At 44.9% G+C, this 24,505-nt stretch overlaps 2 protein-coding genes across 2 annotated transcripts; one reads left to right on the forward strand and one right to left on the reverse strand.

The window, feature by feature from the left end:
- Positions 1–341: 341 nt before the first annotated feature.
- On the reverse strand, positions 342–3,527 carry LOC132977145 (nuclear factor 7, ovary-like). Its single transcript, XM_061041576.1, has 2 exons — positions 3,144–3,527; positions 342–3,049 (listed from the first exon to the last, which is right to left on the reverse strand). The coding sequence occupies exon 2, from the start codon at positions 3,029–3,031 to the stop codon at positions 1,646–1,648; it is 1,386 nt and encodes a 461-aa protein (XP_060897559.1). The 5' UTR covers positions 3,032–3,049; positions 3,144–3,527; the 3' UTR covers positions 342–1,645.
- Positions 3,528–7,616: 4,089 nt separating this feature from the next.
- On the forward strand, positions 7,617–17,342 carry gdf5 (growth differentiation factor 5). Its single transcript, XM_061041575.1, has 2 exons — positions 7,617–9,174; positions 15,765–17,342. Exons 1-2 carry the CDS (start codon positions 8,277–8,279, stop codon positions 16,763–16,765), a joined length of 1,899 nt encoding a protein of 632 aa, XP_060897558.1. The 5' UTR covers positions 7,617–8,276; the 3' UTR covers positions 16,766–17,342.
- The last annotated feature ends 7,163 nt before the right edge of the window (positions 17,343–24,505 follow it).

Consider the following 24,505-nt stretch of genomic DNA (forward strand, 5'->3'; position numbering starts at 1 on the left):
AGTTATGGAACCATGTTGGCATGGTAACTAATTGACTCTTTGCTTTATTGGTTCAACCTCCCAGCAGACAGTGTCTCGTTGTGTGGTTTTAGCAGTGTCACTCACCCCTGTCTGTCTAAATATCACCGGTCCAGCCTACACACCCATCTCTCTCTCTCTCTCTCTCTCTCTCTCTCTCTCTGAGTTATATTTGTCCTTTCATGGAAAAAGCACATTCAGACAAAGATGGGCAGAAAATATGGCTTCTAACCATTTATTACAGAACCTCCTGTCTCCTGACTCGGGATAATCTGCCCTGAAGTCTTCCCTGAATAAATGACAAAAAGTCCATGGGCTCCTCCTCCTCTTCTTCTTCTTCTTCTTCTTCTTCTTCTTCTTCTTCTTCTTCTTCTTCTTGTAGAAACTGCTCCTACATTTGCCTCTATGGGCGCCGGATAGCCTAGTGTTTATGTCGCATGCCCCCTTGTACAGAGGCAATAGTCCTCGTCCCAGCAGCCATGGGTTCAAATCCGACCTCTACCCTGTGCTGCATGTCATCCTGCACTCTCCCCTCCCAACATTTCCTGTCTCTCTTCAGCTGTCCTCTCCAATGAAGGCAAAAGGCCCAAACATTTAATTTTTTTTTTTTTTTTTTTTTTACATTGAGCTGTTTTTACACATGAACATTTCTAGAAAATGTGCAGACAGACTGCCTTTGAAATCTTCCGAACTTGCATTTTGTGCGAGTTATTATCTTGTACACACAAGTTATCATACAACAAGATCAGAACCCATATTCACAAACATTCAGAGAATCCTCCCAGAGAGCTCCTACCTTAGCTTAAAAAATATGAGCAATGACTTTTAGTTTGATATGATATGTTTAAAATGCTCACTTGTGCAGCAGCTTCTTCACATACTGAGAGTTACACCAGCAGGTGAAGAGGCTTGTAGACAAATCCAACATGTATGTCTCACTTTGTACTGAAGAAAGTCAGAGATGTCTACATAAATAACGTCTGTCTGTTCTGCCCGACTATGAGTCAAAAAGATTCTTCTTCATGCAGTGTCTGCAGAACCTTTCTCCGTTTTCTCCTCAGCTTGAGAAGCTCTTCATCCTGTTTAAAGTCCTCCTCACTACTCCTCACAGTTTGACACCTTAGGAGCTCTCTTAAGGGCTGAGACACTTTGTGAATAACTTTTATCTTTACAAGGATCTAGTCTTTAACTTTGAGGGGAAATTCTTAGAAAATGTCCTGATTCTGAGAATTGTCTTAGCGACTCTTCGTACTTAGGCCCCTGATTTTTTTACTTGTGTGACTTCAGAGGCGCCGAAAATGTATATTATTATGATTTTAGTTCAAATGTGCAAACCTAATCTACGTCAGACAAACTCTTGTCACTTCCTCCAGGGCCCAAACCACAGGTTGGGGAACCAATGGTTTATGCAAAGACACAAATATATTCACAGGTTAAAATAATAAATAATTAAAGAAGCCTTTGTTAAAGGATTTGAAGCTGTAATCGTGGTTGTTGTAGTGCCACGTTGAGACCAGTGAGTGTCATGTGTAATTTTAGCTGATCCTTGAAATGAAAGGACAGCAGGAGCTTATACAGTAAATGTTTCTTCTAAGATTAAAATATCACAAGTTCAATGTTCTCTGTCTCAAACAGTCTTTTCCACGGTCACACGGACCCTCAGTGGAACTATCCTCAGTGGGAGTTCATCCACTGTGTTAATGTAGGGAAACAGCCTCTCAGTGAACAAGTCTTTGAACATGTGAATGTGTGTGTTTGTATCCGGATCAGAGAAACACAGAGTTCCCCTGTCCCAGTCCAGATTCACTCTGATCCTCTCAAACTTCCTCCCCAGTAAGAGATCGGTGGCTGGAGCTGGTGGTGACCACGCCGAGTATTCCCCTTCATCGAACCATATCCCCCAGAGTCCAGACTGCAGGCGCCCCTTTCTCCTGACGGACTCTGCAGAAACACCCAGCGTCCAGACTTTACTGTTTCCAACCAGAACATCCCAGCTGTGAGTCCCTGAGTTAAAACCCTCAGAGCCCAGGACAGAGTTATAATTATCAATCCTCTCTGGATTGTCGGGAAGCTGCTTCTCCTCTCCGAGTCTGACGCTGGTCAGGTCATCAGACAGGATGAGTTCTGGATGAGCAGAGTTTGGATCCAGAATAACAGGAGTGTAAGAGACCATGTCCTTCATCTTGTTCCAGATGTTGAAGCTCAGGTTCCCCAAGTGTTTGGTCTGGTCTATAAGAGCCCCAGAGAGCAGCTGAGGATCATCCAGCAGGGGGCGCTGCTGGACTCTTTGCACAGCAGCCTTGTAGTTGTGTAAGAAGGAGACGTCTTTAACTCTGAGCTCCTCCTCTGTGGCATCGACCGTTTCTGAGAGAGCATCTATCTCTCTGCTCAGAGCCTCCATCCTGTCCTTCATCCTCTGACTCTTCTGCTCCTCCTCTTCCCTCAGCGCAGCCACCCTCGCCTCCTCTTCCTGTTTTAGAAACTGGTGAAGCTTCTTAAACTGCTTCCTAATCCTCCTCTCTGTGTGCCGGGCCTGGACCTTAATGTGTTCTGCCGTTTGGTCACACTTCAGTTTTACTTTTCTGAAAATCTGCAATTTTTCTTTCAAGGACTCCAGAAGTTTCCTCTTGTGTTGCCGTGCGACTTCATCAATGGGTCTGAATGTGTGGTTTGTGTGCGTGTCTGAATCCCTGCAGACGAGACACACAGGCTGCTGATGGTCCAGACAGAACAGTTTGAGTTTCTCAGAGTGTAAGGTGCAGAGATCCTCAGGAGGGTTCTTATCCTTCTCCAACATGAAGGCCTCACACAGGTTCTTCAGCACCAGGCTTACAGGCGGGTGTTTATTTGGAGAAACTGTCTTACAAACCGGACACTCGCACATTAGTTTCTCAGTCCACCAGCTCTGCAGACAGTCTTTGCAGAAGCTGTGGCTGCATGACAGAACGACTGGATCTCTGAAGATGTCGTGACAGATCGAGCAGCTCAGATTCTCCTCTGATCTGAAAGCCATGTCACGCCCGAGGGGAAACTGAAAACACAGTGTAACATGTAAAGAACAGTCAGTCACGGCTCCTCTCCCACTTCTTTACTTTCACTTAACACCCTGTTTTTGTCAAACTCACCTTCAGCGTTTGGAGAATCAGCAGGTTGAAGCAGTAGTGTTGTGGTTTTGGAGTCTGCTCACTCAGCAGGAGTTCTTTGTTTGTTGTGGGGGTGAATCTGATCGCCTGTTTCTTAGTCGGTGTGTCTGTCCTTTTAAACAAAAGAGGAATAAACCGTTTCCTGTTTTGTCTCAGATGAGTCAGGGGGGAGGTGGAGCTTTGCAGACCTCCTTTGCCCGTAGCTGTTCTACTGGTTCCAGAGGGGTGTGTCTCATACCATAGTAGTGATTCATCACTAGATGTACATGATAATGTGCAGCATGCAGGCTGTTTGCTTAGTTTATGTCTAAAGGTAGTTTCAAAGCATGTTTAATTTGGGGAACATGTTTTACAGTCATTTGTATAATCCCAGGACTGTACCGGGATCAGGCAAGGAGCAACTTCCGTCGTTGAAAAAAAAGGCAATGCAGAAGTTTTTATTATGTTATTGAGCAGGCCCAATAACCAGAGCTACAGCCAGTCTATGACCTGCTGCTGGTGGTAGCTTTTTAGCTCCAAACAACATTTTTTCCTTTGAATAAAGTTTATGTATTCGGTTCAGAAAATATAGCATAGAATTGTTTCACTTTTCCAACTTTCAAATTTCACTACCAAATCTACACAGTGCACCTTTAAGCTTTCTATCACTGACAGCAGTCATGTTTCTGTAGAATGATGATTAGCCTACCTGCTGGTAAATGATGCACTCTAATTAATGGAGATGTGTACTTGCAGAGTACCACAGGCTGCTGACAGGTCCATCAGGTGACTAACATGACGAGGCATCCTTTATTGATGACCTCCCGATTTCTATCACTGCCAGCAGTGTCCTTAAAGTGGAATGATTGCTCTTTTAGCCAGACTGGTTTGGATCAAAAACCTTGTTCTGAAAGAGAGGAAGTCTGAGCTACTTCTCCACCCAAAATGAGATGCTTGTTTATGAGACAGCTCTGTAGTCTTAAACATCAGGGTAATGTTGGCCTGCTGCTTAAACACTGCAGCCCGTCTCTGCAGTCTCCAGGCTTGATTTTGGGTGAGACAGTTGACAGACAGTGAGACACTGAAGCTTCAGTGTTTAGCCAGCTTCATCGGTCTCACACAGTGCACAGTGCCTCCTGGTAGTATAAGAAAGAGGAGGCCCAATAACCAGAGCTACAGCCAGTCTATGACCTGCTGGTCGAGGTTTGAGCACAAATTGACCGGCATTGAGGGTCAACATAATATTTTACAGATTTATTTAAAGGAGCAATATGTAACTCTGACCCCTAGTGTTTAAAATGGGTACTGCAGTCCAAATTCTAAACATCATAGAGAGCTGCCCCCCCCCCCCCCCCCCCCCCCCCTCCTCTCTAGAGTCCATGCTCACTCAGGTCACCATGTGGTGGACTCTGAAGCTTCAGTGTTTATCCAGCTCTGCATGGGTCTGTAAACCTTTCTGTGTTCTAACCTCTCTCCATTTTTCAAAAGCATCTCCAATATTGATCCTAGTTTGAGCACGTTTCTGCTCGTGGAGCTTATTAGAAACATGCAGAGGCTTTTTAGGTCGGGTACAATCACTTCTATCTGAACCACTTCTCTTGCCCGCTTCCATCACTGCAACACCTGTTGACCTGATAACTGCTCTCATATCTGGCAAACCGAGGGGCGTCCAAAACGGTCGTGTTGGGCGAAACAAAAACAGACCATAATACATTTTGACATTTCTAGTAACCTCTAATTTAAGCGTAAACCAACAGCTATGTTTTTTTGTTTTCTAAAGGGCATTAAACGAGTGGTTCTGTGGCAATTAACTCAAATCAAAGTCAGGGAGAGTTGATGCTTTGACTTGTGGTCCTGCATGGCCCAATTATCTGCATATAACGTCAGTCTGGCACACTGAAATACATCTACAGACTGAAGTGCCTGAGAGAGAAAAACAACAGTGTCCTGTGTTAATGCAGCAGGCCCGGGTGTATCTGACTATTAAAGAAAACATAAAACTGTTAGTGAGCCTCGTCTCTGCTGCAGCTCACAGTCACAGTTACTCACATCCCTCTGCCGTTTAGTCAAATCGACTGGATCAGGTCGGCTTTATGTGTGATCCATGACAGCCTCATATTATCCAATCACTTCTGTTCATCCATCATACGCAGAGCTGTGCAGTAAAAGACTCCAAAAGAGAGGATAAAGAATGAGAGTTCAGAGAGCTGGAGCGCTAAGAGAAACACAGCTTGTGTTACAAACCACCAGAGACCCCCGTCGACTGCCAAGATCTCCAAATCTGAGCCCAAACTTTTCTGGGCTGGTAATTATTTCTAGAGCTTGGTCTGAACTAAATTTATGACGCTGAGCTTTGAAACATGATAAATAAAACCTACATAGAGTTAGAGAAACAAATAAAGGTCCCCTGGTCTTTGGTGTTTTAGTAAAGGAATTAAAAAGTGGAGAATGTAAACGTAGACGTCCACAGACAGGACTGAGCTCTTTTCTTCTGACGGTGTGTCGATGAAACCTTAAAACCTTAAAGGGATACTTCACCCATTTACATTAATCTTTGTATCATTAGAAACCTGGTAGTATTTTTGAATGGTCGTGCATCCCGCCCTCATTTTCCCCTGAGATGGGAAATCTTTGTATTTCTAAGTCTGAAAAGGAGCTTCCAGTGTTAGCGGATTTATATATATGCTTCTTGCCTTAGTCCTGGGATTATACAACTTTTAACACTCTCACCTGTCACTGAGTCCCTCAATCATTTCATACACACTACACTAAAGCTGTTTTCACATCTGCACATTTCAAGGGGGAGTGACTCCGAAGTAGAATATTTGTCTTTATATATCAATGCTACGTGTTGTTCAACAGAATCACAATGTCAACCACAGAGCAGAGAACAACACACTGGAGAACAGGAAACATAATGCAGCAGGTTCATTACTTGCACAGAGATCGTAGCGGCCCCAGACAGTATACAAACGTCACCCTCTCCTCCCATTGGCTCGAGCTGGATTCTCCGGAGAATATCCTGCTGCGTTCTCATATCAGGAGTTTTCTGCACATGTGAAAGCACTGTAAGTTAAACTGTCACTCATGTCATATTACATTCTAGATGTTTATTTTTATATTTATCGTTCACTTTTGTCCCCTTATCTCAACTCTGTCACTTTAACTTAAACCTGCCACTTATTGTGTCTCAGTGTCTGTAGAGTCTTTAGTGTACAGTTTGGAACTTAAAGAGCCCATATTATGCCCTTTTTGAGGTTTGTATATTTAATCTATGTACCTACTAAAGTATGTTCAAAATAGCTAATGTTCTAAAAAAGTGTCTGTTTTCATGTTCTGTCGCTCCATGCACCGGCTCTCTTCTGACTCTCTCTCTAAGGCTCTGAAGTGCCCACGTTCAGAGTCCCCACGTGTGCCAAGTCTGATCTGATTGGTCGGCCTGTCAGCTCTGCCGTAATTGATCAGTCGCTCAGCACGGTTCTCGGAAATGTCCCGCCCCTTTTACCATATTGGGAATGCAGCCACTTTGGCTCAGAGGGGAGCAAAAACATTAGCACCTTAGCACTACTGTGCTACCGCAGGCTACGGCATATCATGGGCGTGCTACAGAAGTTAACGGGCGTGCAACATGAGCTGCTGGGCCACAACGAGCCAATGGGCTTAGATCAGTGATCTCACACTGACAAGACGTCACACTGGCAAAAAAAATTGAGGGGGGCTAGAACCGAGCGTTACATGCGGCTAATGCTACAGCTAACAGGAGGACGTAAGAGAAGCCGCGTTTCTGCGGACTTTGAATTTTTGCACATAGATGTGCCTAAACATGCACAGGACACATGGAAAACACACTAAAGAGCATATAAAACCAGAAAAAGAAGAATATGACCCCTTTAATTGTTGCATAGCTTATTCAATACTCGCTAGTTAATAGTTGTAAATACCTTGTCCCTTTACCTTTATTTTAATTTTATTCCAATCTATGCTTATTTTGTGTGTAGTCATAAGCACGCTCTTCTTGTATGTTATGCTGCAACCCTTGAATGTCCCCACTGGGGATCAATAAAGGATGATCTCAGCTTCAGACCGAAATGACGGCGTCATCATGGGGAGAACTGAGTGAATTAAAAAAGTATGGATGCATGTCCTCTTCGGGCCTCCGTACATTTTAATCCAGACCCCAAGTATTGTAAAATATGTGGATAGAGAAACTCCATTGTGAGAGTTTTTCTTCAGTAAAAGATCTGAATGTTTCTTCAATGACTTGTGTGTGACTCCCCTGACATCATCTGACCCTCTCAGCTTGTTGTGTGGAGAAAGTGGAACCTTAGAAAAAATGCTCGCTTTAAATGACATAATGCAAAGTTTGGGGATGTGTGTGTGTGGGGGGGGAGTGTTTGTGTCATTTTGTGTTACAGCTCGTGCGAGTCATTGGTGGAAAAGAGGGGAGGAAGATTTGAGAATATTGCTGTTAAATGACTTTAGACAGCATGACATCACGGCGTAATTAAAACGACTTTCAGGAATTCCGTGTCCGATTCCTGCGCTCAGGTTTGGTTGGAGGATTTTTTTTCGAGCACCTGCAGGTTGGTGTGTGAGTGAAATATTTTCCCTGGACGGATTTCAAACTTTGAAGGGAAAGAGAAAAAAAAAAAACCGGAGGCAGCGGCATTACGCCATTCTTGCCTCTGTTGGAAAAAAAAAAGTGGGATTTAAAGAAGTTTCTTACAAGATATCCAGCAGAATCGTGCCGTGGAGTGTTTGAAGCAAGAGCACTTTTTTTCTCAGCCTTATTTCTCGGATTTTCTGCACTTCTACCACGGGCAGGATCTCTGCAGCACTATGGTGCTTACAGATGACGGATGGGAGAATATAGGTTTGCAGGATTTGTTTCTTCAACTTGTTAAACTCACTTGTAGTCCACATCTTTGCTTTTACAACCTCGCATGTGTCTGCAGCGAGAGAGGCACTTTTGATTTATTTCATTCCCTTCAGAGCAAAGAACAAACTCAGAGGATGAGAGACTCGGACCGAACAGGACTTCTCCCTCTTCTTATTTTAATCCAACGGATCAATTCATTTTGAACGGACTGATGTTTAATACAATGACGGCCTGGATAAAGACTCAAGGACATTAGGATGAAAGTTGTGAAGCGTCTGTCCCTCCTGCTGAGCTGCTGGACTCTCATTTACCTGCATCCCGTCCTCGGTTCACTCAGTCGGACCAGACCGAGCGAGCACCAACAGCATCGGCTTGGAGAGGCAGTGGAGCGGGTAGCAGGCGGCGGGGAAGGGGAGCAGAGCCGCCGGGTGAGCACCGGGGGAACAGCAACCGCTGGAAGGCAAGTGGTGACGGCTCCTGGGACTTGGAAACCTGCACCGGTGAGTCCAGCGAGGATTACGCGGATCCGCGCAGGTCCACCGTTAATAAAGGGCGAAACGGCTGTTATTAAAACGAAACTTGCAGCCAAGGAATCTGCGTCCTCATCCTCGTTACAGCGCGGCGGATCAGTGTCGTTGAATCGTGCACAGCAGCAGCAGCATCAGCAGCAACAACGAGACAGACCAGTGAGCTTAGGGCGCAAAGAGGCTGTGCGCTCCTGGCCGCCCGCCGGGGATGCTCACGTTAAAGCGCACGCTCCCGCGGCTTTCAGCGCGCATGCAGCTGGGAAAGCAGTCGGGATCGCGGCTGCTGGTGGTGGTGGTGGTGGTAGGGGTGGCCTGCCAGGGAAACAATTTGGGAAAGTTGCCCCAAGAGTGAGCGCCGTTTCTCCGGTACGCACCGCGCCACCTCAGAGAGCTCCCGGGGCGCAGGCACAGCAGCAGCAGAGCGCGGGTGTGGTGGCGCAGAGGGGAACCGGCTTCAAACCCCCGAAAACAAACAACCGGGAAACGCATCCCAAGCAGCCGCTGGTCACCCCCCACGACTACATGCTGTCGCTGTACTGGTCTCTCTCCACCGGGGATCTGAACAGCAGCGCGCTGCATGAAGCGGGTCTGGCCAACACCATCACCAGCTTCGTGGATAAAGGGCAAGGTAACACAACCCGCTGACTAACCCTCTTTCTCTCTTTTCAGACATGTTGCTCATGATGTTGAACATTTGTCACACAAGATCCTCAAAGGTTTAAAGTAATTTCCCTTTTCCTGAGGAGGACACAACAAAGACTAATTGATGGATCTTCATCGCTTTTGTTTAGTTAGAATAAAAAAAAGGTTGGTCCATGTCTGAGGGAGGACTTTTGAAATTTGATGGTTGTCAAAATGATCAATAGGCCTACCAAGGAGAGCGCAGTATACGGTACGGTGGGGAAACGGTGCCAACATATTTGTGCAATTCAGGCAGTGTGAAGGTTTTATCTTGAAACTTTTGGTTAACAATAATTTAGTTTGAATCATTTAATTTAAATAATTTGAATAATCTATTTTGAAGCTTGGAAATTCTGCTAGCATGAAAACCCTGTTTGGCAGTAACACACTTAAATTGAGAGTGTTTTTTTTTTACCTGGGTTTGAAATCCATCTTTTCTATTGCGGCTAGTTAGATTATTAGATGAGCGGCGGTGCTTATAAACCGTATTTGAATCAGAAAATGTCAGACTTAAGAAGCACTGAGCCGAGGAATCAGAGGCTGAGTGGATGAGCATGAGCTGATGTGGAGATGATGGATGTCTGATTTGCGTCTGGGCGATGTGACTGAGAGAACTGGAGGTCAGGCACTCTGCTGTCTGCAGGTTTCCGGAGGAGGGGCGGTGCTGGAAACAGGGCTGTAAATTGTCTAAATGTAGACATGCCTGTTAGAGGAGTTCATGAGGTAAGAGGAGTTAGAGCATCTGGAGGAGAGTCAGGAAGGTCAGCTGCTCCTGCACACACACACACACACACACACACACACACACACACACACACACACACACAGAGGGGATGATGGGAAAAGAGATGACTCTGTTACACATAAATGTGCTGGAACTGACTTCAAAGCTGCAGCGAGGCTGAGTGAGCTATCACATATCTTAATGTCACTAAACGCTGTGTGTTAAAGGGGGAGTTCCACATTTTGGGGAAACATGCTCATTGGCTATCTTCCGAGATTTAGATAAAGCTTTGATACCTGCTGGATCTAACAACTGTTAGCTTAGCTTAGCATAAAGAATAGAAGGTGGAGAGAGAGGTAGCTGGGCTCTGTCCAAAGGCGTCAAACACCACCTTGTAAAAACTCTATAAACTCATTATTTATTGAGTATTTCGTTCTTCTCATACCTGCCAAACCAGAGTATAAAAACTTGTAGTTGTGGTTTTATGGAGGGACTTGACCTGATCATTTATGCATACATTATACAACATTTTTAACTAGTGACCTCAAGAGGTTCTGTACGGAAGCCCAAAGTGGACAAGCATCAATACAGTTTATTTAACTCGGTTTATTTCGGTTGTTTTCATCAAGATCGTAGATACCCTGCCCGACTCGGCCCCTAGCCTGAGGCCAGCCGGGTTTTGAGGTCTTTTTTTTTTTCTAAAGAAGACGTTGGAGTCTCTGTAATACTCCGGGGGCTCGTTGCTGAGCAGAGCATAGAGAGGGAGTGTAGTAACACAGGGAAATGTTAAACCGTGTAGCAGCAGACTCAGTTATTGCTCAAAATGTAGAAGTGTTCCATTAAAGTTGTCAAACGTCAGTTTTTTTTATATCTAAGCATTTTAAATGTATCATATTGTGTTTTTTTTATTATTTATGGTATCCAAAAGTACCAAAGCTTTAAAAAAAACTTGTCAATGACATTTTAATCAAAAGCTGCCACGAGCATAAGAGAGAGAGCAGCGAGGGCGTTTTCAGATTCACATGTCCGCATATAATGAGGTTCCTCAAGTCCTTTTGGTGTTAAAGTTACATTTATGTTTCTTAAGAATAGAGCAGAGAACAGAGAGGTGTCCCTGTCGAAACATGAACAAACACAAATGTTGCCAATGTATTTGTTAATTTAGGCAGTTGGAATAAGTTTGCTTCCATTTCTGGAAACTTAAAAGAAGAACAGACGAGTATTCTCATTTTGTTGCCGTGGTTCTGAACAAGTATCGAAATCATTTGATTTTCACTGATATCATAGTGAAGTCTAAATTCTGTTACCGTGACAACGCTAGTTCCATAAAAGTCTAAGAAGACATGTTTTCTAAATTGCTGTACAACATCGAGACTTTTTTTTTTCTTTTACACATTTATTCATTAATTTGCACAAAGAATTTAAAGTCACAGTTTGTGAACTCCACCACCAGGGGGCTCTCCCCAATGAAAACGACCTCCGAGGTTGACCGTAGTCATGACGTCCGGGCGAAACCGACCTGAGGAGGAGAACATGTTTACAGGCGAGCTGATGTATCCGAGTATAATTTACATGATGTTTTTATCACAGCAGCACAAACAGCAACAGTACGGCAGCTTTCAGGAGCAGCTCACGCTTCCTTATGCAGCGGCCTTTGATGTAACGTCCGGTGTTTCCATGGCAACGATAAACATGTCATGACGGTTACAACTTAAAATTAGGGATTTCTCTGTCTTTGAAAACTGTCGGAAATATTTCATATAATGTAAGTACTGAACAAAAAAAATATATAACATGGGTTTGTCCATTTTTAGTTAATTTAGATACATGTTTGTGTAAAATTCAACGTTTTGTACCTTTAAGCACTCGGGTCATTCTCGATCCACTTCATCCTTCTTTGAATGGGAGCGAGGCATCGGGAAGAAGCGATGTCGCCAGCTTGTTATGCACCAACTTGGATGAATCAGACTTTGAATCAGACGTTTTAATGACAGTCGTTTGATTGTTTGCTTGTGTTTCCATCACTGCCAGAGATTTTTGATTACAAATCACGTTTTCCAGAGTCTTTGAGTTTTGGGTAAATGTCTGCGCTCATGCTATCTGTGTGTGCTGTTTAATCTGGGTTTCTTAAGTGTGTGTGTGTGTGTGTGTGTGTTTGAACCATCTGGTCAGTCATGCTGCTCTCAGTGATATACGGCCTCAGGAGGGTAAATAAACACTCCTCACAGCCACAAGTCGGGTGGCCCCCCTGTGTAATGTTATCTTTAGGGTGTAAAACTGTTTGAAACAATGTTTAAATGAGCAGAGTTTAATATTTCTAGCTCTGCTAAAGGTTTACATTTCAGGCACTTAATGTACTTTTAATTTGGGCTTTATTTGTTTAGGGTGTCCACAGCAAATCGCTGCTGACCTCGTCCACATGTGGAGGGGCAGAGCCGAGGTGTAACTGATGGCCTGACACCGCTCTTCCCACACACTTGTTCACATTCATTTTCACTTTTTTCTGCCTCTGTTTTCTTATCTTGCTCACCCTCACTCAATTACAACATGCTGTTCAGATGTCAGATAATTACATCTCAGCGAACACTTTAACATAGCACTCTTCTAAAGGTCCAATCAGTGAGATGTGTAGAGAGTGAGATGATAAAGGTATCTTACTATCTGATCATTAAGGAAACATGTTGAAGTGCTGGCTTCTCTGACAACAATGCAGCAGCCAGTATGTCCTCCTTCTAACTTTAGATTCTGCTCCTGAATGCTCTGGATTTGTTTGGACCAGAGAAGGTAGGCGCTTTTAAGGCGACCCCCCCACACGCTGTTTTGGACGCCCCTCGGTTTGCCAGATATGAGAGCAGTTATCAGGTCAACAGGTGTTGCAGCGATGGAAGCGGGCAAGAGAAGTGGTTCAGATAGAAGTGATTGTACCCGACCTAAAAAGCCTCTGCATGTTTCTAATAAGCTCCACGAGCAGAAACGTGCTCAAACTAGGATCAATATTGGAGATGCTTTTGAAAAATGGAGAGAGGTTAGAACACAGAAAGGTTTACAGACCCATGCAGAGCTGGATAAACACTGAAGCTTCAGAGTCCACCACATGGTGACCTGTGAGAGCATCGACTGTAGAGAGGAGGGGGGGGGGGGGGGGGGGGGGGGAGACAGCTCTCTATAATGTTTTGAATTTGGACTGCAGTACCCATTTTAAACACTAGGGGTCAGAGTTACATATTGCTCCTTTAAATAAATCTGTAAAATATTATGTTGACCCTCAATGCCGGTCAATTTGTGCTCAAACCTCGACCAGCAGGTCATAGACTGGCTGTAGCTCTGGTTATTGGGCCTCCTCTTTCTTATACTACCAGGAGGCACTGTGCACTGTGTGAGACCGATGAAGCTGGCTAAACACTGAAGCTTCAGTGTCTCACTGTCTGTCAACTGTCTCACCCAAAATCAAGCCTGGAGACTGCAGAGACGGGCTGCAGTGTTTAAGCAGCAGGCCAACATTACCCTGATGTTTAAGACTACAGAGCTGTCTCATAAACAAGCATCTCATTTTGGGTGGAGAAGTAGCTCAGACTTCCTCTCTTTCAGAACAAGGTTTTTGATCCAAACCAGTCTGGCTAAAAGAGCAATCATTCCACTTTAAGGACACTGCTGGCAGTGATAGAAATCGGGAGGTCATCAATAAAGGATGCCTCGTCATGTTAGTCACCTGATGGACCTGTCAGCAGCCTGTGGTACTCTGCAAGTACACATCTCCATTAATTAGAGTGCATCATTTACCAGCAGGTAGGCTAATCATCATTCTACAGAAACATGACTGCTGTCAGTGATAGAAAGCTTAAAGGTGCACTGTGTAGATTTGGTAGTGAAATTTGAAAGTTGGAAAAGTGAAACAATTCTATGCTATATTTTCTGAACCGAATACATAAACTTTATTCAAAGGAAAAAATGTTGTTTGGAGCTAAAAAGCTACCAGGAGAGTTACGCTTTGACTGTTGCGGCCCCCCACCATAACTTCTCGTGTAGCATTTTATCTTCAAACAGTGTTCAGGGGAGCACATTTTCCTCCGAGGACAGTTTGTGTGAATAGTTATGAACATATACCACAGAATCTGTGCACTTCTCCAACTTTCAAATTTCTCTACCAAAACTACATAGTGCACCTTTAATGTCATTAATGAAGGAGGCCAAATCCTCAGTATTCGCTCGATGGACCCGTCAGCAACACCCTTTAAAGCAAGCCTCCTCTGCTACAGAACTGTACAAGTGTTCGAGTCCCACCTGATGGAGCACAAATAGCACAATTGGTGGAAGAAATATTAGAAATTTGGGTCGCTAGTTTCATGGAGGAGTTGGTGGTCCACGGTCGCCTCTGTACTTTTTGTACCATCTCGTACCGTGTCAAACCTGTGTCATTAAAAAAAACTCAATTTGATTTAATGCAAACTCATGCAGCAGTGTCACAGCTTTCAGAGGACGTCCCATTATCACGTTCAATAACTTTCCAAAGTATGAGAGCAGCAGAGGGCCGAACCATCAGTCCCCTTTTAGAACAACCTGCTCTAACTCCATAGACCCAGACCCCCCCCCCCCCCCCCCCCCCCCCCCCCTCAAACATTCAATCTTTAAAGCACTTTTATCCTCAATGTTGTTGTACGCTTATTAAAACAAATTCTTCTCAGTATGAGCTTTTTAAGAGCTTCCTGAGAGGAACGCCAGGATTTGTTTGTGTGTGTGTGTGTGTGTGTGTTGTGTGTGTGTGTTGTGTGTGTGTTGTTGACAGTTTGTTTCCTCCAAAGCTGAGAGCTGCAGGTCCAAAGTAACGGGTCTGTTTACAGTCTGATGTGGTCTCTCTGTCTGGTTCTAATGTACTTTTCAATGCATGCTAAAGTCCTGGATACAAGGGGGGGGGGGATAACGTGAGAAGAAGTGAACAGAGGGGAGAGATCTGCTGCTGTGTGTGTGTGTGTGTGTGTGTGTGTGTGTGTGTGTGTGTGTGTGTGTGTGTGTGTGTGAGTGTGTGTGTGTGTATGAGTGTGTGTGTGTACTTTAGTGGATTTCATTGCTGGATTTCATTTAGACACGGAGGTTCACTGGTTTCCTTCACTGACAACAAAAGAAAACATTACACACCACACCATTCAGTTCATTCCTCCTGATGTTCTTGTGTGTGTGTGTGTGTGTGTGTGTGTGTGTGTGTGTGTGTGTGTGTGTGTGTGTGTGTGTTTGCATCTGCCTGCAGGAGCAATATTAGCTCGCTGTAAGGATGTGTGTAAATATTTGTCTTATCTAAGTCCTGATCCTCATTCTGTCTGAGGTATGTGTTTGCTCAAAGGATGCGACTGATATTTTATCTGCATCAGCAATCCTAAAAAGTTTTGTTTTATACCTTCATTGAGTAATTTTAGAAAACTTTAGGAGGTTAAAATGTCATGAAACAAAGAATGTCACTTCCCAAATGCTGCTTTCAAAGGTCAAAGACTGAAAAATCCAAAGATGTTATCGAGACATCTGAGATTCTGGAGACGGCAAATATTTGTTTTCTTTGCATCAAGAGAATGCAGATTATTAGATTTAAAAAAAGTAGCAACTCACTTTCTGTTGAACTTGTTTATCATTCTGTCTTCAGGTGTGTTTCTAAACGTCTGCTCTGTTTGTCTACCTGCATGTTTGTACCTATCTAGATTTGATCTGTCTGTTTCTTGGAACAGGCTGTACTTGTCTGTTTCTGTGTGTATGAATTTGCCTTTTTCTCAGCTTTGACTCATATTATTTTCTTGTCTCTGCTTTTGTGTCTGTGTCCTCCCTCGCAGACGAGCGTGGGCCCCAGCTGAGACGGCAGAGGTATCACTTCAATGTCAGCTCTCTGGAACGAGACGGGCTCCTGGGGGCTGAATTACGCATCCTGAGGAAGCGCCTGTCTGACCCCCGGAGAGCCTTCTTTGGATCTGCAGCCGCTGATGGAGGAGGAGGAGGAGGAGGAGGAGGGGGAGGGGGTGGTGGAGGCTCGTCCCCGTGCCTGAAGCTGTACACCTGCTCTTCAGGTAAACAACCGGCTGCTCTGCTGCAGACCAAAACCGTGGAGGATCTGCACGGCGGAGGCGGATTTGGCAGCAAATGGGAAGTGTTTGACATATGGAAAGTCTTTAAGGGCTTTAAAATCCAGCAGAACCAGCTCGCTCAGCAGCTGTGCTTTGAACTGGAGGCCCAGGAGCACAGAGGTGGCCGCCCCGTGGACCTGCGCGCTCTCGGGTTTGCTCGACCCGGGAGGAGCAACAAGGAAAAGGCCTTCTTCCTGGCGTTCGGCAAAAGCAAGAAGCGGGATCTTTTCTACAACGAGATTAAAGCGAGGTCAGGCCATGACAACAAAACTGTCTATGAATACCTGTTCACTCAGCGACGGATGCGGCGAGCGCCCGCCGCGAGGGGGGCTAAAAAAACCCTGCAGCCGCTGCCGCCATCCCTCCCCCAGCACCAGGTGGTGAAGACGCAGACGAGGCCGCGGTGTAACCGACGGCGACTCCATGTGAACTTTAAAGAGATGGGCTGGGACGACTGGATCATCGCGCCGCTGGAGTACGAGGCCTTCCACTGCGACGGCGCCTGCGACTTCCCCATCCGCTCGCACCTCGAGCCCACCAACCACGCCATCATCCAGACCCTGATGAACTCCATGGACCCGGAGTCGACGCCGCCGACCTGCTGCGTGCCGACGCGGCTCAGCCCGATCAGCATCCTATACATCGACTCGGCCAACAACGTCGTCTACAAGCAGTACGAGGACATGGTGGTGGAGTCGTGCGGCTGCAGGTAGCGAAGAAAGACAGACGGAAAAACCCGGTCTGCACTTTCCTTTTCATTAAGGTCAGACCTAAAAGACTGAACAGACTGTGACTGAACTCCCAACTATGCAGCAGACATCGCTCTTCACACTCAAGTGGACTATCAGACTGCATACCAAAGACTCTGTTAAGACTAAACAGAGGAAAAGAAACTCCTGGAGGTGATGCTGTTCATCATCCCATCACTTAAACTTCTGTGTAATGTGGTGACGAGAAGCCAAACATCCAGATATTAGAGACTGATTTTTACTTTTTTGTTGTCGTTTTTCAGATTTGTATCTCCCGACTGTTGTAAAAAGTTATAAAGCGTGGTGATTTATACTCTAAAATGCCCTTTTTCCAGCACTTATCTGCCATTGTGCCCGTCGAGATGTCAAATGAAGAATCGTTTGTTGGCCACGTTCAAGAGTTTTTTTTTTTTTTATGAAGCATGTAAAGAATTTCTGATGTATAAATAACAGGCCAAGTGATGAAGTGCTGATCTGACATGCTCCAAAATGTGGGAAAGTTGCATAAACTGCTCTTCAATAAAAAAAAATGTCTGGTTGACTGAGCTCCAAAAGTCCCATCAGTCTGAAGCTCTCTGCCCCCTCACAGGCTCTGTAGACTAAACTATCAAAGGAATTCATGATATTCACAGATGCCAAATCGTGATTTCACCAGAGAATTTCTCGATTTAGTTTGCAGTGTGTCTGCGGTCAGCGTAACAAAACCGCTGCAAACACATCAAAATGAGTATTAAAAAGAAAAGTCCCTCTCAGTTCTGCTTGTAATCATTGCATCAAATAATCTGGATTCACATCTTTTAATTATTCTTTAAAATGTTGTGGCGACTTTGAACCAAACCACACAAGGTTTCACCGTCACAGAACATTTTCTAAGATCGTTCCAAGCTTCATTCATCTCCATCCTTTGGTGTCAGGTGGTCGTAAAACTCGGGTCTGATCCGGCTAAAGTCACTTTTCTTCTTGTCTTGATCTTCCACTAAAATCAAACCTGTTAGATTTATCAGAAGTCCCAGTCTAAGGTTTACACATTGTAATGTTCAATGACCTTAACATCAGCAGAACTCAGTACAATGTGCTCACTCCAGCACAGAAGAAGGAAGACAACAGGGCTGATGGTAAACATGGAGGTGAAAGCTGCTACTCTGCCTGTCGCAACAGGCAGCGACATTGATTGACATACACACTGACAAATCAGTGTTGTTAGCGTGGTGTCTTTTGGTTGGTTAAAACTGAAACAAGGACTGTTCAACACCGGGATTTTTTTGTGATTTATAGATGTTTTTTGGGACTCTGGACACGGATGATTCCGGTTAAATCAGGACGTATGGTCACCCTTTGTTGGCTTGATGGCAAAGAGCTCTGGTGAACTACTGAAAGTCTGGAAGCAAGCGGCCCGCTAGCTTGTAATGCTAACCCAGCATGGTCACAGTTACAGCCAATTATATAAGCCCCGTTTCCACCAACAGTCCTGTTTGGTTCAGTACAGTTCGGTACGGTAAAACCTGAACTTACTTGCGTTTCCACAGCCAACCGTACCCTTACTTTGGAAAGGGAGTGTGAGCCAGATGGAGTTGGCCACGTCAGCTAGCCCAACACTGTGCAGTCTGCTATTAATTAAGTTCAACAAAGAATAAGAACGTTACTCAGAACACAAGAGGGACCCTTTAGGGTCGGATTAGTACCCTTGGCACCCCAACAGAATGGTACCAAACAAGTAGGGCTGTACAGATCCCTTATTTTGGTATCATTCCCAACTTTTGACGGTGGAAACGCCAATAAATGGGAACATACCCAACCGAACTGAACCGGACCGCTTGGTGGAAACGAGGCTGATGGCTATTACTAAACTTAACTTCTAAACACAGGTGACGGTCGCAGTTGGACTCCCAGCCTCGGCCCTTTGGTGCATGTCTACTCCTTTCTCTCCTACCCCACATTGTCCGCATCTCTTTAACTGTCCCTCCTAATAAAGGCAAAAATGCCAAAAAGAAAAAGCGATCTTTGGGCTAGCTTAGGGACAAGGCGTCTCACTTCAGGCATCGTATACATTCCCCTCTGCAGACCTCATCTGTCAGTATGATTCAGATTAAATATATGGCCCTAAATACAGTCACAAAGTCAGCAGTCTGTTTAAAACCCATCACCACTCGGTTAAAGTCAATGCCATCAGACAGACTCTCAGGGCCTGTTGTGGACCCCCAACCCGGGGGTTAAGAGCTCCTGCCTCTGCCTATTTCCGATCTGTAAAAGGAGGGCCAGCTTTAAGGAAAACCCCTGACAGTCAGTAAATCTGCACAGAGATTTACGGCTTTGTTGTTGCTACGTTACACATAAACCAGCAGCAACACTCCTCTGTCTGTGCTCCATGCCGTCTGCAGCGGGCGCACCTGTCTGCCTGCCCCTCGGAAAGCTCCTCAACCATTGGACGAAGCCATCTGCGCCGAGCGAATGGCTTGTTTCTCTTGGAGACGGAGTGATGTAAGCATTTCCTTTAATCAAAGCTGAGGCATGCCAGTGGTCTTACCCCCTCTTTTCAAAAACCTGAACTGACAAGGAGAAGGTGGGGAGAGGCTGAGCAGGACCGGCGCTGAGAAACACACAAAAGAATTTAGCCGCTAGTTTGCGGCTCCAAAACCAGAAATGTCGGATTTAAAAAGTACAAACTGCAGACTGTTGGGAGGAAATTCATGCAGATGTAAGCATCTGGATGGATGTAATAAGAAAGGCTTTGAAGATAAGAGTTTGGGAATAACACTGATTTAATCACAGAGCAGGTAATTTGGGATTAGGACAGAAGTTACGGGATGTCAATTCTTAACAATGAAAGTTTAACATTTATAATTTAAAATCAGTGAGACCCTGACTTTCAGAATGGATCACTCACACACTCATGTTTGGGCTTGTATGTCTTTATTTAAAGAAGAGCGAGAGAGTGGGAATGGCTTGCAGGAAAGGAGCCCAGGCCGCCCGCTTGGAGGACTTTAGCCTCGGTACATGGGGCGCAGACAATAACCACTATAGACTACCAGTGACCCCCAGATCTGATCTCTCTGAACACCCCTCACACCACATGAAAATCTGACAAGATGATCTTTAGAACCAGCATAAAAAGGATTACATCAGAATAATTACCAGCATTTATTTATCAGTAATGCCCATCCCTAGTGGTGTTAGGGTTTTCTGAACAAGGAGGAGGACCATCCAATCATTCCTAAAGGTCGCTGGGAGTCAGCTAATATTGGACTCGTGCTCTTACGGGTCTTCTAACAGCCTCTGACTGTTGAATAAGATCAAGACACTCTGCGGTTCTTGTTTTTACGAGGAGGAAACTACATCTCTGTCATGTCAGTCAGAGCGTTCTGTTTTCTGGTGGTTGCTGTACTCATGTGGATCGGCTTTCTTTAGATTTACCTGCACATATTATCTTCAAAGAAACATGGTAGAACGCACATCGGTTTGCTTGACTGTTTGATAGCGTGGAGAGCTTAGCTAATCATCCGTGCCATCCTCGCCACATGACCCAGGAGTCCCCTCTTTTCCCCCTCCATTTTTCAGAACCTTCTCGATCCTAAAATGGTTTTTACATTTGCTGTTAGTGAGGTTTTTCCCATTTGATAACATGATGATGGAGAATGTCGTCACCTCTTTGTTAAAGTGGGATTGAAAGCTCCGATCTGGATCTGTAAATGTCTGATAAAAAAAAAACCTTACATGACTTTTGAATCCTTCTGCTGCTGCAGCCGTTTCACTTCTAGAGGTGGAAATGTCAGATTGGTATTTTTTGTTTATCGTGGCTTTGAATAAAGTGAGAAATGTGTTTGTTCATCGGCAGTGATTTATAGAGTCTGTGATTTGTGTGTCGGTTAACAATCAGCTCATTCTTTTCAGTCGCAGGAAGGAACCCAGTCACTCAGACCTGACAACCCTAAGTTTAGCTGCGTGCCACAAATGCCAGTTACAGATAAGAGGAGTTCACCCTGTTGTTTTTCCCAGCCTGAGACCCACTTTTTAAAAAATCCAAGGCTGAGGCCTGGTATGTGAAACTCTGTGAACACGATGCTAGATTTAGATTAAAATATCCCATGACAGATAAGAGATGTGCCAATCTTTTAATAGTCCTCATGTAGAACGTTCTTGTGATAGCACACAGGATGCACGGCTTCTTCTGCGCCTTGAAAAAGACACAATCTGCTTGACTTAACTCCCACAAAGGGTTAAATGCATCCTTAAATACGCTGTATAGAAAGAAGTGTTGTAGTGAAGACCGCACTAATCTAGACCAAGACATACCAGAGACCAGAGTTCTCAGAGACCGAGACCCAGACAAGACCAAGACCAAGACATTTAGGGATCCAGACCGAGTCAAGACCGAGACTGAGTCAGGGCAAGACAGAGAAAAGACCAAGACCATAAATATTACAGAAAAATCATCTTCTTGTGTTCAGGGGGCGTGTCACTCACTAAGACCGTTACACCGGGAAGGTTGCAGCCGTAACCGGAAAATAAAAATCTAATTATGAATTAATACAAGTTATTTGTTGTTTTAGAAAGGAACGTTTTCCTTCTAATCACAGTGATGACGTTGAAAAATCAGTAGTGGTCTCGACCGGTCTTGATTTCAAATCTGGAGTCCGCCCGGTCTGAGACCGAGACAAGACCGAGTAAAACTGGTTTTGATTCCGAAACGAGACCTTAAAACTTGTTGCTAACAGCGATGAACACTCAAAGTGAATAATTTACCTTGTGCTGAGAGTTGGTGGTAACTGCGTCGCAGTATAACAGGTTTCACACATTAACTTTAACCAGTGATCATGGCAACAATTCCACCTCTGTGTGCTGTGTAGTGAAAGCTGCAACCACAGTTAGCATTTCCAGCTAGCAGCGCAGGACGGAGAACTGATGCTAGGTCATCTCTAAAGTCACGCTGCAAGCATTGCTGGAAATTCAGGACTTCCAGGAAAGTCATTTTTTTTTTAAACAACGAAACAAACATCTGAAAACATTTTTAAGATAACCATTAAAGGCAGGGCTGGTCATTTCCTCCAGATAAACTTTTTAAGAGTTTGGTGTAAATTGTCTTTAGGCCCTGACAGAAATTAATAACTCAGGTTCTCTGAAAAAGGAACAAAGAAAATCCATCATCTGTATCAGTTTGTAAGTCTGTAAAAACTTTGACCAATGTCTGCTACGAGGTACCAACCTGATGAACCAATCACACGCCTGTCTCCCTGCTCGTTCTCTACCACTCAGGACCGAAGGCGCTCGTGCATGTAAGTGAGGGGGCGTGGCTTTAGAGGGAGCACAGAGGGGAGGGGGTGGGTGCAGACGGAGCACTGAGGGAATGCTACTTTAAAAATCATGCTGGTTTTGCAAAATTACCAACTCTGCCTTTAAATCACAATTTTCAGTGATTTATTTTTTCCTTTTTCTGCATTAAGTTTAAAGAAGTCCAAACGCTTCAGCAACCTTTCTCAAAGTTCTGCTCTCTGACATCACGAGTCTCCATCACGGCAAACAACAAGTGAACTTTCCTCAATGCTACTGCGGCCTGTGAGCACGGTCACAACCTGCTGAAGGAGGTACTCAGGCAGAGTGCTGTTAAATGGAAACAGTGTTCCCCACAGAGAGCGCGGCTGGCTTTAATTATCACACATTTCCACACATTAGTCCATCTGAGATACAGGCGCTGGATTATACAAACAGCTGATTTAAATCTGCATGTATGATTTATGGTGACTGATATTTCCTATGATTTATGACGGGGGGAAAAGTGTGTTGGCTGGACAGGAAATGAAACATAATTGGGAAATTGACTTCACGGTGTGTTTTCTTTTATGTTTTTTTCCTCCGATCACAGATTGGGATTCTGGAAGGAGAAACACGATGGCTCCAAACATCATCCCTTTAGCTTTATTTTCCTCACTCAATCCTAATCCTAAATCTTGTTGCAGGACAAAGTCAAAAGTCTGATTGCAAACTTTGCACACTTTGAGCCACTGCTGTGGGTTTAAGTTTGAGGTCCTTCAGGGTGCCTCCAACTGGCCCGGGGGCCCCGACCCTTTGCCTGCCTTGCTCCAAATAAGAGTAGATAACTCCTCACTTCCTCCGCATGCTAATCAACATGCTGAGAAGAACACAACGCGGTTTGTTTGAGGGAACTGGAAAGTGCAGGAGATTGTTTAGTACGATGCACGAGCACGATTGCGCCGCCCTCCCCTCTCCCCCGCTGGTCTGCGCTCACATTAGTAACATCGTTCTGTACCCGAGTACACCTGTGTATGTACACAGTCCGACACAGCAGGGGGCAGTATGCACACAGTTGGTTTGCACATCCTCAAAGAAGCAAAAAGAAGAAGAAGTAACCATGGCAACCACTCGCAGGCTGAGTCCATCCTGATAACTGTGGATGTTTTTGTGATTTCTGAGACGCCAACAACGACCCTCTTCCTACTTCCACATCTAACGTGAAGCTCAGAGGATGAAATGCGTCCGTGCTGCACGGATACGATGCGATTTTAGAATGACGTCATAAAGCCGTCCACTTCTTTGTTTGAGCACGGTTGCGTTCTCATCAAGTACACATGAATCCTGCCTGGAACAAACACTTCAAACGCACTAGGGCACGGTACCTGAGTACGGAACGACTGTGTTCACACTGATCAAATGAACCGGACTTTGGGGTCAAGCGTACGCGGATCGGGGACCCGGGTCCCGAGTGTGAAACCGCCCTAATTGATCTCAAAGTGTAATATTTTGTTTTTTATTTTGTTTGTGTTTATTTTAGCCATGGCGGTCTCTGAGCCTCAAAACATCCTTAAAATCAGATCAAAGTCATTTGGATGTAAAGGATTAAAGTCAGAAACGTCCCGTCATAGTTTGAAGGAACGCTTTAAGATGTCATAAAAGAAGTCCTTTTCCTCTCCAAACGGGCGTTCTGAAAAACGTACACTTTTCATATTACTCTCGAGCTCTCCTGGCGCTGTGCCACGGCCGTCCCCACCTGGCCTTTGTCCCGCCGAGCCCATAATCACATTAGGGTTGTAGTGAACTCTGCGGTCCGCCGTCTCCAGCCCAGAAAATCTGTAATAAAGCAGAAACACGGATTGTTTACAGGTTTCGGGTTTCCTCGTCGCTGTTTGTGGCCGGGAGTTGTGGCAAAGTGTCAGGCCGAATCCAAGTGAACAGGATCAAGAACCCGGCTGAAGAGGGCTATTGTGTTTCCCCCGCTCGGATGTAATCAGAAACATATGCCCCTCCGTCCTCGCCGCTGAAAAGGCAGGCTTGTTTAACAGCGCTTGACTTCATTGAATACAACTTTAATAGTCGCCCCTATTACACCGTTTAACAATGATGTTTCGGGAAAGCATTTCTGTGTGTGTGTGTGTGTGTGTGTGTGTGTGTGTGTGTGTGTGTGTGTGTGTGTCCCATGAGAGGACCTACACACCCCAAAGGCTCGTGTTCCTGCTGAGACCTGAACACACTTTGTCTGAGGTTAGTGTTCCACATCTCCGTCACACTCGGTCTTACTTTTGATAATCACTTTATTTCACTTTATCTGTTATCTGATTATTCTTCAGGTGTGCATGCGGCTGCTAAGAGGCAGAGGGTCGGACTCTAACCCGAGCCTGCAGCTTCGAGGACCATAGCCTCTGCACACGGGGCGTGCAATTCAACCACTGAGCACCACAAGCTTGGAATTCTCAT

Source organism: Labrus mixtus, chromosome 7, assembly GCF_963584025.1.
Source record: "Labrus mixtus chromosome 7, fLabMix1.1, whole genome shotgun sequence".
Classification (NCBI taxonomy): Eukaryota; Metazoa; Chordata; class Actinopteri; order Labriformes; family Labridae; genus Labrus; species Labrus mixtus.

Excerpts from the sequence above, each read along its gene's own strand:
- LOC132977145 (XM_061041576.1), bottom strand. The coding sequence starts at position 3,031 with ATGGCTTTCAGATCAGAGGAGAATCTGAGCTGCTCGATCTGTCACGAC.
- gdf5 (XM_061041575.1), top strand. The coding sequence starts at position 8,277 with ATGAAAGTTGTGAAGCGTCTGTCCCTCCTGCTGAGCTGCTGGACTCTC. Across the intron at positions 9,175-15,764 it reads CTTCGTGGATAAAGGGCAAG|ACGAGCGTGGGCCCCAGCTG; the intron begins GTAACACAACCC and ends CCTCCCTCGCAG.